The sequence below is a fragment of the Nannobrachium achirus genome, assembly GCF_963921795.1.
Source record: "Nannobrachium achirus genome assembly, chromosome: 24".
Lineage (NCBI taxonomy): Eukaryota > Metazoa > Chordata > Actinopteri > Myctophiformes > Myctophidae > Nannobrachium > Nannobrachium achirus.
Window position 1 is genome coordinate 30651890 of NC_137831.1, and position 15000 is coordinate 30666889.

The 15000-nt window shown below is 43.0% G+C and overlaps 1 protein-coding gene across 1 annotated transcript in view; it reads right to left on the reverse strand.

The window, feature by feature from the left end:
* The window catches only part of LOC308280209 (dystrophin-like), a gene marked incomplete at both ends in the record, with an annotated part of 562770 nt that overhangs the window by 317073 nt on the left and 230697 nt on the right, over positions 1-15000 (reverse strand). Inside the window, 4 exon segments of the mRNA XM_080720472.1 lie at positions 2780-2930; positions 8136-8317; positions 8835-8933; positions 11833-11928. Of these exon segments, the coding sequence (XP_080576598.1) occupies positions 2780-2930; positions 8136-8317; positions 8835-8933; positions 11833-11928 (528 nt within the window).

Genomic DNA, 15000 nt, shown 5'->3' on the forward strand with positions numbered 1-15000 from the left:
CCGCGCGATGCTCTCAGCGTCGACTCGAAGCGACTAGCGGCTAATGGGCTACATCCAGGCGTAGCCCCGACCTAACGGTGAGATATAAAGTTATACTGTAATTACAGTAAACGCGTCCAACGCGTCGTGGGCCTCCAGCGACATCAAAGAAATTGTCGCGTTGACACCTCGTGGGCACCCGCTGTGTTAAAAAATATTAAAACACCAAAGGGCCGACTACATCTCCTGACAAAATGTACTTTTGGTGGGACCATAACAAAGTCACAAACATAATTATGCATCGCAATTACAGTATTTTATTTAACTATCATCAATATTTAATATCAGTGTTTTTTTGTCAAGTGTGTGCTCTGAACAAAACACAAAACTCACATGACCAAAATACTAAATATAACCAGACATGCAAGTTGAAGAATACACAATCGTCTTTATTTGATCCCTTCAGAAACAGGGAACAAGGAATCCTGACAAATTATACTATAAATTAGTCTTGTTTGACGGTGCTGGCGGGCCGTTTACAGTACAATTTAGGAATGAAGCTAGGGGCCACATAAAATGTGTCCCCCGGGCCGCACTTTGGACACCACTGATCTAAAGCATATCAAACTGGAGGTCTTTGAAATGAAAAGGATCCGTGTTCTATCCAAACCTTGACTCTTTGACTGGGGAGTAACAGAAACCTTTTACCAAGCCCATCTGCTATACGGCTTTTTTAAAAGAGTATTTTCTTTTCTTTTTTCACAGAGATCTATGAGTCAATCTTAGAGTATATCATCTGAGTCACAAGCTGCACCAAAACACAAAGGGTTTTTGGACGGGGAAAGGGAAGGAGGAATATACAACAAGCCTGACCCTGGAGTTCAGGTTTGTTTCTGAAGCCTTTTTCAGAAACAAATGTTCTATTCGTTCCATTTTACGGCTGGCCAAACTTGCTATTGCGATAGTAAGTAAGTAAAGCGGGGGTCTGCTTGAGATCAGAGGTTTTTACAGTCTGTGAATTGATCGAGAATCAGACACGCACGACCATGACTGATGAGTAGACTAGAGAGTTGCAGAGAGCAAAGACCCTGACGATGGACGCTATTCAGTAGCCAGCACAACAACTTTTGGGGTAGAGCATAGCCTACAGTACATTTGTGTCACGTTATATTTTAACCACTTTAACCATTATTGTATGCGTTAGCTATTGTAAAATACCTTATACAATCATGACAATTTGTGCAAGTCTTTGAATGTTGACCTGATTCTATAAATGTCTTCTAAAGTTGTTTTTTTTTTTTTTTTTTTTTGGTTCTCAAACCTTTTCATGTCAAGGGCCCTCAAAATTATAGGTATTTGGCCCCCCCATCTCAAAATATGTTGTTCCGGGGACCAGTAGCAAAGATTTGACTTACAAAGGTTTGAAAATGATATATTCAAAGATTTGCACACATTTTCACAATTTGTCAAAAAATAGTAGATCTACAAACTCACTGCAGCGTGGCACCGAGTGCCACGCGTGTTGGTCATGAACTTGGAACTTTTCCGCTAGCTCTGTTTAAACAACCATACTGACCAGCCACTTCAACGCCTGGACTTGTGCGTTTGTCCGTCCGTAGCACAAACACCTGCAACTAGTTGAAACACAACACACTGGCAGGCACCGCGTGTGCGCGCACACACACACCGAGAGACACAGCCGTCCACTTTGATCTTTAATTAACAACACGGGTGTGATTTGCTTCAAGTGCTGCTGTGAAATGAATGGACAGGGATTGCAATTTCTTCCTGAGGAACTGGTAGACCGAACAAGGAAGTAGCTTGTGTGTGCGTGTGCGTGCGAGTGTGCGTGTGCGTGTGTGTGCGTGTGCGTGCGAGTGTGCGTGTGTGTGCGTGCGCGTATGTCTGAACACACAGAGAAACTAACTGCCTCTGTCAAAGGCACCACTTACTTCAAATTGGGTGTGATTTATTCATTTCTCTTCTTTTTTTCTTTCTTTAAACGAACTATAGCTGCTACCAGCTATCAATTCAACATTAAATTCAATGTTTGTATGAAAGAAAATGGTACAACAAAACATAAAGGCAAGTTCACCAATAATTTATGAGGAGTCATTACTCAGTAGGTATCAGCTTTAACCCATTAAAACCGAGAAAGCACCTGGCTATAAAAAAATAGCAGATACACAAACTCACAGCGCGTGACTTTGTGCTGCGTTGCGAGCTTGTACATCAGCTTTGTTGGAAGGTTTTCGTTAATTATTTTCTTCAAAGTGTGTGAACTACTGATTCAGAAGGCATTTCTAATTAGAAACATCATACTTTGACAAATGTGAGCGGTGTTATTGTTCGCACAGAGAAGGACACTCCAGTAATGCTGTCAAAATGGATGAAATGAGGGCGCCTTAGCGGGCAGCTTTTTACGTTGACTTCTGCTTGTACTTGATGCCTTACTGTCTTCAATTAGATTTGAGTCCATTTTGGATGACAGCCAAATATGTTAGAAGCACTTAAAGGAGAATTCCGGACTACCCGTTTTCTTACTGTAATCTGATTTATTCTTATTGTTTTAAAATGCTGAGTCCGCCGTAGCTCCAACCACTAGCGGTGGGGTTTATCGGTAAATAGCTTATTTGTATGGCTCAGGGAAAAAAATATATTTGTGTTGATCTGTTCTTTGTAATGAATATATACTATCCATAGAGTTTTTACTTCCTGAAGTCTTGCAAAACAAGATTTCTCTGTGAGTGGAGTGAAACTCTGAGGCAATTTGATTTGACCTTGCGTCGGCTCAACCTACCTTGTGCTCTTCAACTTGGTGTTTGACATCCTCCAGGTCGGGACCCAGTGGCTGAGCCCCCATCCGCTTGATCCGCCCCTCCGTCACGTCCAGCCAATCCGTGAGCTGCTTCAGCTGCTGGTGTTGCAGGTCCATGAGGACCTCGTGTAGTCTGGACGGGGGAGGGGGAGGGGGAGGGGGAGGGGGAGGAACACACCATGTTCACTTTTTTTTTTGCCATCGCAATTAAATTATAAAAATTATTATATCATTATAAAACAGAACCAATATATTCAAGCAAGTCAGTTATGAACAATGATATTAGTAGGGATGGAGCTCGAAACCCAAGCCCATTACAAACTCGATAACAAATGTATCCAGACACGTTATCATTAGGCTTTGGGCTTGTTGCTTGTGCCAGCAGAACGCACAAGTACTGCGTTCGGCTGCGTATGTACGTATGTGGGTATGTCGGTGTCTGTGTTTCTTTAAGCCCGTAGCCCAATCAGGGACCAGCATCTCTGGCAACGTCATCATTAACAGCCAATGAGGGACCAGCATTCCTGCTGATGCCAGTGGTGATGCCAGTGGTGAGCGCACCTCATGGCGCGCTCTGCTGGCAGACAAGTAGGCCATACTGTGCACAAGGAGCAAGTTGGCACCTCGAAAGAGTGCAGTTCGAGCTGAGCCTGTTATCGAGCCTGTCGTCATGTCTAAACAATCAGGACAAGAGGCGATCAAGAAATAAACTAATCGCTCACGCTGGCACAAACAGGTTGTTCTTTAATAAACACAAGTGTTAAGCAAGTTACTAAGCAACAGGGAATTAACGACTTGTGATTTTTGGAAGTCGACTCGACTCAGTAAAAAGTTGAGTTGAAGTCGACTTTATTGTTTGATGACGTGATCACACTGTGCGTGAACGGGGAGACAAAACCCGAAACCCTGTGCTCAATTCCATTGAAAGAACACAGTTGGAAAAGGATAGAATCATTCTTTCCTTGACAATAAGAAATCCTACGGTTTGAATGCTGCACACACATACACATGGAGCAAAAAGAATGATTGAAAAAATACGTATTTAGTTAGTTTTTCTTTTTTTTTTTTACTTTCCCTGGTGGAGTCGACTTTTTGGTTAATGCCCTACTAAGCCACACTTTACATTAACACAACATAGCGATCAACAAGCTCGAGCCTGTAGCTTGGCTACTTTCGGGCATAACAGATTTGGCATAAAGGAAAATACTAGCAGACTAATTATAGAGCCCCGGGGGACCCGGGTTTTACGTGGTTAAGAAAACGAAACAGGATTTGATGTGCTACTCGTTGAGACTACTTCTGTGTAAATGACCGTGATAAGCAGAAAGGAGAGCTATTTTCCTCTTGCTGTAGCAGAGAAAAACAAGTTAATTTCCCGCTCACTAAAAGCACCCAGGGCTCCCATAGCACGGCTCCTGCAGACAGGGGCGTCACAAGGGGGGGGGGGGGGGGGGGAGTGGGACTGAGTTATAGGGCCCAAGGTGGAGGGGGCTATTTTATGCTTTAACTATTAAAAAATAGCAGATATAGAAGCTCACAGTGCGGCGCTGCGAGCTTGCAGATCTGCTATTTTTTGAAAAGTCGTGAAAATGTGCGCAAGTCTTTGAATAAATGTATTTTTCAAACATTTTTTAACTCAAATTTTGCTTCTGAGGGGGGGGGGGGGGGGGGGGGGGGTCCCTGGAACTAAATATTTTGAGATGGGGGTATGTGGCCAAATGCGTATAATTTTGTGAGTCCTTCACATGAAAAAGTTTGCACACCACTGACATTTTTTCAAAAAAACCTAAGAAGGATTTGAAATATTCAAAGACTTGCACAAATGTTCACGATTCTTTAAAAAAAATAGCAGATCTACAAGCTTGCAGCGTGGCTTGTATATCTGCTATTTCTCAATAGTTAAGGCACAAAATAATGCACACTAATGCGGTCCCAGTTTCCCCTATGAAGAACATTCATGGGGGCCCCGCAGTGAATCCTTGTACCCGGGGCCCAGAATTTGGGTGCGACACCCCCGCCTGCGGTTAAGGGCCACTCTAGGTAGGTAAATGAGGTCAGCCAAAACCCTGGAGCCTCGCCAAGTGGCAATGGAGAGCATGCAAGATGGCTTAACTGTCATGGAATAAGGGCTCATTTTAGTTTATGTACTTCTCTGTTTGCGCTCACCGCTCCCCTGTGGAACGTACAAATGGCTTTAGTTTTTGTTGTGGTACTCTGACACGGTCTCCCGTCGGACTAACCTAGTTTGTTTTGTTTTTGCAAGATGCAACAGCCGACTAGCCTTGGGGCCGGCCGAGCAGACACGTTATAAAGTCCAAAATAGCCGAATTAGATTTCATATCACTGCCGTCTGGACAGAGATATAGGAAGTTACAATGGAAGAGTAGTGTCTACCATTGCAGCATTAACCACAGGAACCTTAAGGGATAGTTCACCCCCAAAATGACTTTTTTTACTCAGTTCCTGGTGAAATTGTGCACGCACATTCCCACAAGGCAGAGGAAGATATGCCAATTCAAAGAGAAAATAAAAAATCTTTGAATGGAGCAACATATTTTTAGATAATCAAATACAAATACATATAATTCAATCTGGGGGTCCTTGACATGAAGAAGTTTGAATAGAAACTTACATAAATTCAATTCTAAAACTCACAGGTAACAGTGCAGTGAATGGCAGTGAGGACTGGTGTAATGTGTTCACTGCGCGTGTCTGCCTAGCAGTGGTGTTTTGTGTCAGTTGCAGTCTTTGAATATCTCGCTTGCTGATACCGGAATAAAGCACAACGCAACGATCGAGTCTGGAGGAGATAACATTTTCTACTTCTGCAGCAATAAGGAAAACGCCTGACTTTGCTAGTTGTCTCAACTGGGCAAAGCAGGATTGAACTACTTTAGTCACCTGGGTGTCAAAGGATACGGAGGCCAGGGCTCAGCTGGTAAATAAAAAAGACCAAGCTATAATACCAGTAAGACTCCCTAATCGGGAGATAAGCGACCGCCAGGTTGCATACACAAACTTTAGAAGGCAATCGTAGCCAATCAGGAGGGAATATGGGGACAGATCCATGTTGATGACATGAGTTTTGAGATACTGTGTACCGCTTTTGTGTGATTTTAGGGCAAAATCTGTAGGAGCAGTGTCCAAAAATGTGTTTTGCAAAAATCGGCCTCAAGGTGGCGCTAGAAGAGGGCCATGTGAGACATGAGGGGTGGAGGTTGTGAGTTGCCATCCAAGGAGTGTGTGTGCAAAGTTTGGCATGGATAGGGGCAACAGTTACAGTACGGAGATAAGAGTAGGGCCAGAAGTGTGACGTGACGTGACGTGACGTGACGTGACGTGACGTGACGGGACGGACAGACAGACTGGCGGATTGACGGAGGGACAGCCGGTGGAGCTTTTCATAGTAACTCGCGACCTGACAGTCGCAACTACGGGAAAACAAACAAAGAAACACAACACAGTAACAGCACTGGTCCCAACACTGGCTGACACTGTAGCATTAAGACAGACGGAATAGAGGATTTGTTTGTTCTTTGTTGGCAAATGAAGCGACGCACTCATGAAAACGACATTTATCTTTGTCACTCTGAGCAGATAAAGAACTGTGTGCAAGCTGTTGTGGGCTGTTCCTGTCAGCGCGTAGACAGGAGGGAGACTATAGACAGGGGCGTCACACCAAATTCTGGGCCCTGGGTACAAGGATTCACTGTGGGCCCCCCATGAATGTTAACTATTGAAAAACAGCAGATATACAAGCTCACAGAAACGTGAAAATGTGTGCAAGAAACCTATGTTTCCATGTCAGTGATGCTCAAACTTTTTCATGTGAAGGACCCCCAAAATTATATGTATTTAGCCAGGGACCCCCATCTCAAAATATTTCGTTCCAGGGACACCCCAGAAGCAAAATTTGAGTTACAAATGTTCGCCTAAAAAATACATATATTCAAAGATTTGCACGCATTTTCACGACTTTTCAAAAAATAGCAGATCTACAAGCTCGCAGTGCGGCACTCGGTGCCGCGCAGTGAGCTTGTATATCTGCTATTTTTTCAATAGCTAAAGTTACTAGGGCCCCTCCACCTTGGGCCCTGGTAACTCAGTCCCACTTTCCTACCCCTTGTGACGCCCCTGACTATAGACACAGAGATCTACCAAGGGACGGGTGGCAGATGTTTGCTTTGTACAGTTTGTGTATCGATGCTGAGGCTCCAACGTTATCTTGCCAAAGAAAGTGTGCGCGTGCAGCTACAACTATGGAGCCACTTTTAATAATGGGCTGCAATGTACCACGGAGGTAGTTTGGTTGTTTTTCACAGTTACAGTAAGAAGAAACACTTGCTTCCATAATAAATAGTTGAATAGTGAATAGAGCACCAAAGTCTGTCATCATTGTCGCTAGAGACCGCTACCCCCCTTGGCTCACAGAGATATTTGTTCAATTGAAATTCCCCATAGGGGAAATCGCGTCACGTAAGAACTGTGTTCCAAAAATATTTTACTCCTATGGATATCCTCACTGTTGGGCAGAAACCTTGTATCTCCCAAGTTTCAAATTTGAACATTTTTTTTGGTAAAGTAGCAGTGATGCATTACAATACAAGACTGTCGCACAAAATTAGTGAAAATAGCCAATCTACATGCTCACAACGCCTCGCGATGTGAGGTGTTGTGTGCTTGTAGATCGGCTATTTTCACAAAAATGTTTTAAATAATAAAAAAAGGAAGGTTTTGGACATACAAGGTTTCCACCCGACAACGATGATATGAAGCATAAACTGACGGCGGTGAAAGTAGGCTGGTAATTTATTTATCCAAAGAGTACGGAAATGTAATTATTTTCTCCAAAAATAGACGTTATCAAATGTCTCAACGACACAAACAAGTCAAATACCTGATGATATTTCCGGGAGGATGTGATTTATTTTCACGACGCACAGTTCTTATGTGACGTAACCTAAGATTTCCCTATGGGTCCAATAGTCCTAAAAAGACAATGTCCTCACAAGTATATAGTAATAAAAAAATCAAACCTCGGTTCGAAGTGGAGCGGTGAATCTGAGCAGCTATACCCTGTGTGTGTGTGAGTGCGTGTGTCTAGTCTGCACAACAATGCCCTACTCAATATGTTACTGTGTGTCAGTAGTTTACAGTACAGTATTGGTGTGGCTAGGCTGCGCAACAGTGCCCTTTTCTGGTCAACCATTGTCATTGCAGCTATTTATGCTGGACGGGACGGGACAGGGAGACGCACAAAGCTATCCATTGGGAGCGCTGTTCCACACTGCTCCAAAAAAGTGTGTGTGTGCGTGTGTGCGTGTGTGCGTGTGTGTACCTGCTCTGTCTCTCCATGCTGGCCACGCGGAGGTGCTCCCAGCGGGAGTTGAGGAGGTTCATCTGCTCCCTCACCTCCGTCTCCTCCTCCTCGCTCAGCTGGCCCTCCACCAGGAGGGCCGATCCGGCTCGAAGGACCCGCCCCACGCTGCCCTGGTGGGAGGTCAGCTCCACCATGTAGCCCTGAACACACACAGGCACACACACGGGGGCACACACACGGGGGCACACACACACACACACACACACACACACACACACACACACACACACACACACACACACACACACACACACACACACACACACACACACACACACACACACACACACACACACACACATGATAAACCTAAACTTAAACCTAAACTTACACCACTGACATAGATTAGTTAAGATTTAGGAGACATTAGAATCGTGTACATTTTTTCAAAGACTTGAAAAAATGTACAAATTCAAAGACTCAAATTGTCATTATTTTCCAAAAAAATTGCAGATCTACAAGCTTGTAGCGAGCTTGTATATCTACTATTTTTTTATAGTTAAAGCATAAAATAATAGTTAAAGTCGATAAGGTTTAAAAGGAACCGGGCGTCTTATTTGCAGTAGGGTTACTATTCGGACATTTACGGTACCAATATTTACAAGCGACTACGCAGAAAAAACGAGTGCAAAGTCGCCGACCATAAAGCAGACAGACCTCATGTGTGTGGAACTGTTCCTTGACCTCCTCCACGTGGCTGGAGATGGGAGGCTGAGCCTGGAGACCGTCTTCTGCCGACAACAGCCACGTCAACACCTGAGCACGCACGCACGCACGCACGCGCACACACACACACACACACACACACACACACACACACACACACACACACACACACACACACACACACACACACACACACACACACACACACACACACACACACACACACACACACACACACACACACACACACACACACAGCAGTGATGGAAGAAGTACGTTTTTTTTAAGTAATACTGTATGTTTAATTTTTTGATGTAGGCCTATCTATTGTAGAAATAGTCTGTTAAGTTCAAATTCAGTATTCAAAATTTACTTTGGGTAAATGCCGGTAGTACAATGGTATTGGTATCAAAAAGTACTGAAAACGTACCAAAAGTAGAAAGTACTGCACTACAGCCTCTGAGCTGTAGTCGAGTAGAGGTATATAAAAGTACAGAAAATTGGAAATACTCAAGTTGAGAAGTTAAGAGAAACACCTCAAAACACTTGAGTACAAGAGTAGTAGTTGAGTAGTAGTTACTTTACACCACTGAACGAGATTATAACGAGGCGATTAGGCATACGTAATTATTCTTTTTCAAAACGAGGTAGATTTGTCAGTGTGAAAGCAAACAGGAAAAAAAACTGTATTCGTCTTTGATTTAACAGTCCCTGCACTTTTCTGGTAGTTTGTTTCCAGATCACACTGTGCATAAAACAAACTGAATGTTCTCGTTTAGTTGTGATCACTTCGCGCGGAGACCTGCAAAGACACGCCGTCACGGTTGGTCTGTCTACTGAAGATTCTGCATAGACAAGTGTTTTCCAAATCGTCGTTGTCTGGTGTAAACCTTGTATCTCCAAGTTTCAAATGTGTACGTTCTTTTGCAAAGTAAAGCCCTGCTTCATCACACAAGGCTGTCGGACAAAAGTAGTGAAAACCGCCGATCTACAAGCACACAACGCCTCGTGGGGCGAGGCGTTGCATGTAGATAGTCTGTTTTCTGTCTGTTTTCACTAGTCTAAATCATTTTTTAAAATGATGAATGCAAAATGAACGGTTTTGGACATACAAGGTTTCCACCCGACAACGACGAAATTCTGCTGAGACACCTTGTCCTTTCATCCTTGATTATATTCTTAAAGGTGACAGTATTAAGCTGACTTTGTGATTGTCTTAATGTGGCTGTTGAAATTCAGCTCAGAGTCCGTGACGACAGTTAGATTTCAGGCCTGGGTGACATTACCGACTGAAGCACTGCCTTTTTCACTTATTTGGCATCTGGCATACCGGTGGGCTGGTGATTTTAGAATTTGGAAAATGCTTATAGCTTTAGTTTTCATTAGTTTTTTTTTTGTACATTGGGTAATGTGTCAGGTGCATTATTGATAAGGTAAGTATGGTGTACTAAAAAGCTTAACAAAAGATAAGATTTGTTTTACATTTGGTACAGCTAAATCCCCAAAACCTAATAATAAACAAAAACTAAGGGCATTTTGTCTATAATTTACTTTGTCAGTTTCAATGTGTTATCGTTATTTATTTTTGACCCGATTCTATAAGTGTCTTTTGAATCCTTCCAAGATTTTTTGAAAAACCTATGTTTCTATGTCAGCAATCTGGCTAGCCATCGTCAAAGAAAAGGTCCTTTTCACTTAACTGGAGCTCAGTTAGTCTGTTCTTGTGAGACTGCTATGTCAGTGGTTCTCAAACTTTTTCATGTGAAGGACCCCCAAAATGATATTTATTTGATCACGGACCCCCATCTCAAAATATTTAGTTCCAGGGACCACCCAGAAGCAAAATTTGAGTTACAAACGTTCGCTCTGAAAATACATATATTCAAAGATTTGCACACATTTTCACGACTTTTTCCAAAAATAGCAGATCTACAAGCTCGCAGCGCGGCACCGACTGGTTAAAGCATTCAATAATTCTAGGCCTAATTAACCAATAACCGCTGACTTTTAATCGTTCTTCCTTGGCCATGTTGTTTGGCACTGCTTTGTTAAGTTGTGCTTTGAGTATTGCTTTTTTGTGTGTGACGTGTCACTTATGAGCGTTGAATGTTTCTTGGTCACTTTATGTATATATTCTTCTTTTTGTTACAGCTTTTTCGACACTTTATGTTCATATTCTTCTTTTTTATTGTGCCTTTTTTTACTGTACACAACAGTACTCTTATTCTTTTTCTTAACTCTTTGTAACTTGTAAACTTTAACTGAATTTCCCCCGTGGGTTAATAAAGGTATCTATCTATCTATGTTCAAAAACCAATTACGTTCCGTTTTCATCTTCTTTGTTTAATTGAAGAACCTTTTCTGGTCGTGTGCGATCATTGATGTGTTCAACGCACTCAGTTCTCCTATTAAGCCCATCTGGTGGTACGGGTATATAAAATGTGTAAGTCGTCTAGCGTGATTATGACAACATATGGCAACAAGCTCCATCTCCATAATCAGCCACCCTATTATGATCATCATCATCATCCTCATTGTCAACAAAATGTGTTTTCATCATGGTCGGTATGTTGAAACCTTGCATTTCCATGACGTTTTAAGAAAAAAATAAAACATTAAAAACTTTTATTATTATTATTTCAACTTTTAAAAAAATAACCCTAACCCTAACCTTAACCTAACGCTAACCCTAACCTCAGTAACCTGCCGACGCTGACAAAAAAGAGCGCTCTACTCCTAAACATGCTTGGTAATCTGCTAGACGCGGCTTGCAGCCCGGTTGGTAGATTTAGCGACCCGGTCGGTAGATCTAGCGACCTGGTCGGTGATTTTGCAGCCCGGTTGGTAGATTTAGCGACCCGGTCGGTAGATTTAGCGACCCGGTCGGGGGAAAACTATCGACCAGGTTGCGACCAGGTTGGAGGTCGCTAAATGATCTCGCTCCTACTGAAAAAAAACACACAAACATGGAGATAAGAGGTTTCCTTACCTCCTCCAGAGAGGCCTGGTAACTCTCCAGACTGGTGGAGCCGGGCATCAGAGGACTCAGGCCCCGCTGAAGCTCCTCGTGACTGGGGTCCAGGAACTGCAGACACAGGAGGCATGGGTGAAGCGGGTGGAGGACGGGGTTAAGGCATTTACCACACATGGACGGAGGACGGACAGACGACACACAGAGAGAGAGAGAGAGAGAGAGAGGGAGAGAGAGAGAGAGAGAGAGAGAGAGAGATGGGGGGGAGATATGTCAAGAACGGGAGTTGTAGGTTAACAACAGTGACAGCGGAGGGACAGAGAGAGAATAGAGGAAACACAGGGTATGAGAAAATAAAAAAAATAAAGGGGGGGGAGAGAGAGAGAGAGAGAGAGAGAGAGAGAGAGAGAGAGAGAGGGGTTTGAAAGAGGAGAAGAGAGGTCTGTTAGTGTCAGGCTATTACTGCTGCTGACAAGCCGTTCTGGCCCTTGTCCAACCTTAACAAGTCTCTCTCTCTCTCTCTCTCTCTGGTAGGGGTCTGAAAAGAAGCAAATGGTCCATTATGGTTCCTCTGTAGTCTGCACTCGGTCGCCTGTTAGCGCCGCTCACTGACAGACGCACGTCGGGGCACGCTTTGTTTTGCGTCGAGTCAAGCGGCGGGACGGCGGGTGGCCACGCTAAACGCGTCAAATCACTGTTTCCCAAACAGTGAGACCCACTTGTGGGTCACGGACAAAATTGTTTAGGGCCACGACTTGAGAAAAACAAAAAATCAGCTGGCAGTTTGGCAGTCGTTTGGTTAAATATTCTGGCAGACAGTGAGTGGAAGAACCTTTGGTGCAGTATAGTGCGCTGTCATGTTCAGCCTTGCGTTGCTCTGTCTGTGTCAAACAACCCGTACTGACACTGGTAAACGGCCAAACTGCAAACAATATATATATAGAATAACACCCAGACATAAACCAGGTGGGGGGAAATCTGCCAGTTTCACTAGCTGAAAGAATTGACTATAGCGAGATAAGAGGGCTTTTTCCAGCACAAGGCTAATGACATGCTTCAAACCCTGCGTACGAGGGCCTGACAAACGCTTATCTGACAAAATAATGTTTCGAGTGAAGTCAAGCGCTCCCCCGCTGCTACATTAAGTATTCAACGCGCCCTCTGAATAGCTCATTGTCCTCCTCGGCTCGGGGAGGAAATTAGAGGTTACGCGGGAGTCGAGTCGCGGCGCGGAGACGATGTCTGCGCGGCGTCGTCCGAAATGCCAGGGTTTGCATAGAGGCATTTATCTGAAAGGTTGAAGGAAATAAATGGGGGGAAAAAAATGAAAACATTTTAATGAAAGTCATTGAAGTTGGGCGACTGTGACTGTGTTGGCATTGTTGTTGCGTTTTCTGTGGCTTTCTTTGTGTGTGATGTTGACAAAATGGCTAGTGAAAGTAAATTGTTATGACAAAGCGCACGCGTGCATGTGTGTGTGTGTGCTCACGCACACGCACCCATACAGTGCCAAATGTTTTTTGGTTTTACCCCCTTTCCTCCCAAATTTAGTTGTGATGCTAATTAATTCCTCCCCACACACATTAGTGTGTTGTCACTGCGGTTGTGTCATGCTGCGCCCGTTTCGTGTTTTGCGATTGAGCGGTGACTGCTTTTAACGCATTATTAAGCGTTATTTTGTGCTTTGATTATTGAAAAATAGCAGACATACAAGCTCACAGCGCGGCACCGAGTGCTGCGCTGCGAGCTTGTAGATCTTCTATTTTTGAAAAATCGTGAAAATGTGTGCCTAGAAATATGTTTATATGTCAGTGGTGCTCAAACTTTTTCATGTGAAGGACCCCCAAAATGATATTTTTTGGCCACGGACCCCCATCTCAAAATAATTAGTTCCAGGGACCCCCCCAGAAGCAAAATTTGAGTTACATATGTTCGCTTAAAAAATACATAATATTCAAAGATTTGCACACATTTTCACGACATTTCAAAAACAGCAGATCTACAAGCTCGCAGCGCGGGCTTGTATATCTGCTATTTTTCAATAGCTAATTGAATAATTAAGGCCCCTCCGCCTTGGGCCCTAGTGACTCAGTCCCACTTTTCCCCCCCTTTGTGACGCCCCTGCCTACAGTATGTGCTGTCCAAACTCCTACCTGTCCTGACAGCGCCCTCTAGCAGCCCAAAGCAACATCGCACTCATCATGAATTGTAGAACAATATATCCCAGACATTTCTTCCAGTGGCAATATATATGTCAATTCATGAGTTCAATCAAAACATCATACAATACAGACAGAAAGGAAAAGTGATATATATATATATATATATATATATATATTAGGGGTGCAACTTATCGAACCGAATATCGAAAATCGAACCGAACCGAAAAATTATCGAACCGAATGACCCTGTACCGAACAATACAATACAATACCACTCGACATCCCCTGGAACCCCCTCAAGGACCCTTAGGGGTCCGCAGAGCCCACTTAGAGAACCACTACCCAATAGGTTGGGTACCGTATTGTTCAAAGTTAAAACAAAAAATACATAGTTATAAAAATACATTTATAAATCAAGGACATTTCTGTTTATTTTTTGTATCGAAAAAGTATCGAACCGTGACACCAAAATATCGAACCGAACTGAACCGTGAATTTCGTGTATCGTTGCACCCCTGATATATATATATATATATATATGTACGGTATATATATATGTATATATATATATATATGCATAAACATTATGTTTATATATATATATATATATATATATATATATATGTAAACATAATGTTTATGCATGTTATGTTTCAAATTATACAAACACAACTGGCTCCCTAAAATAAATGAATATTTGAGTCCCTGGGAACTGTATTTGTTCCACCTTACTGTACAAGTACAGGTACCATCCAAAAATATTCCCACATGTGCTGTATATTAGCCAGGTGTTGTATAATTTGGACATATGAAAGCTTATTTTAATTTCAGTACGTGGGGACAGACGATCATACAAACGTACGGACTGACGGACAGACACAAAGACAGACAAACAGACACAGGACTAGTCTTGCATATATAGCCAGGAGACTGGATGATCTCTAAATGTAATGTGGAAACCCAGAGCTAACAACCCTGTGCCTACTGCTTTTGAAAACCAATCCATTAGTTATGCAATGGAGTT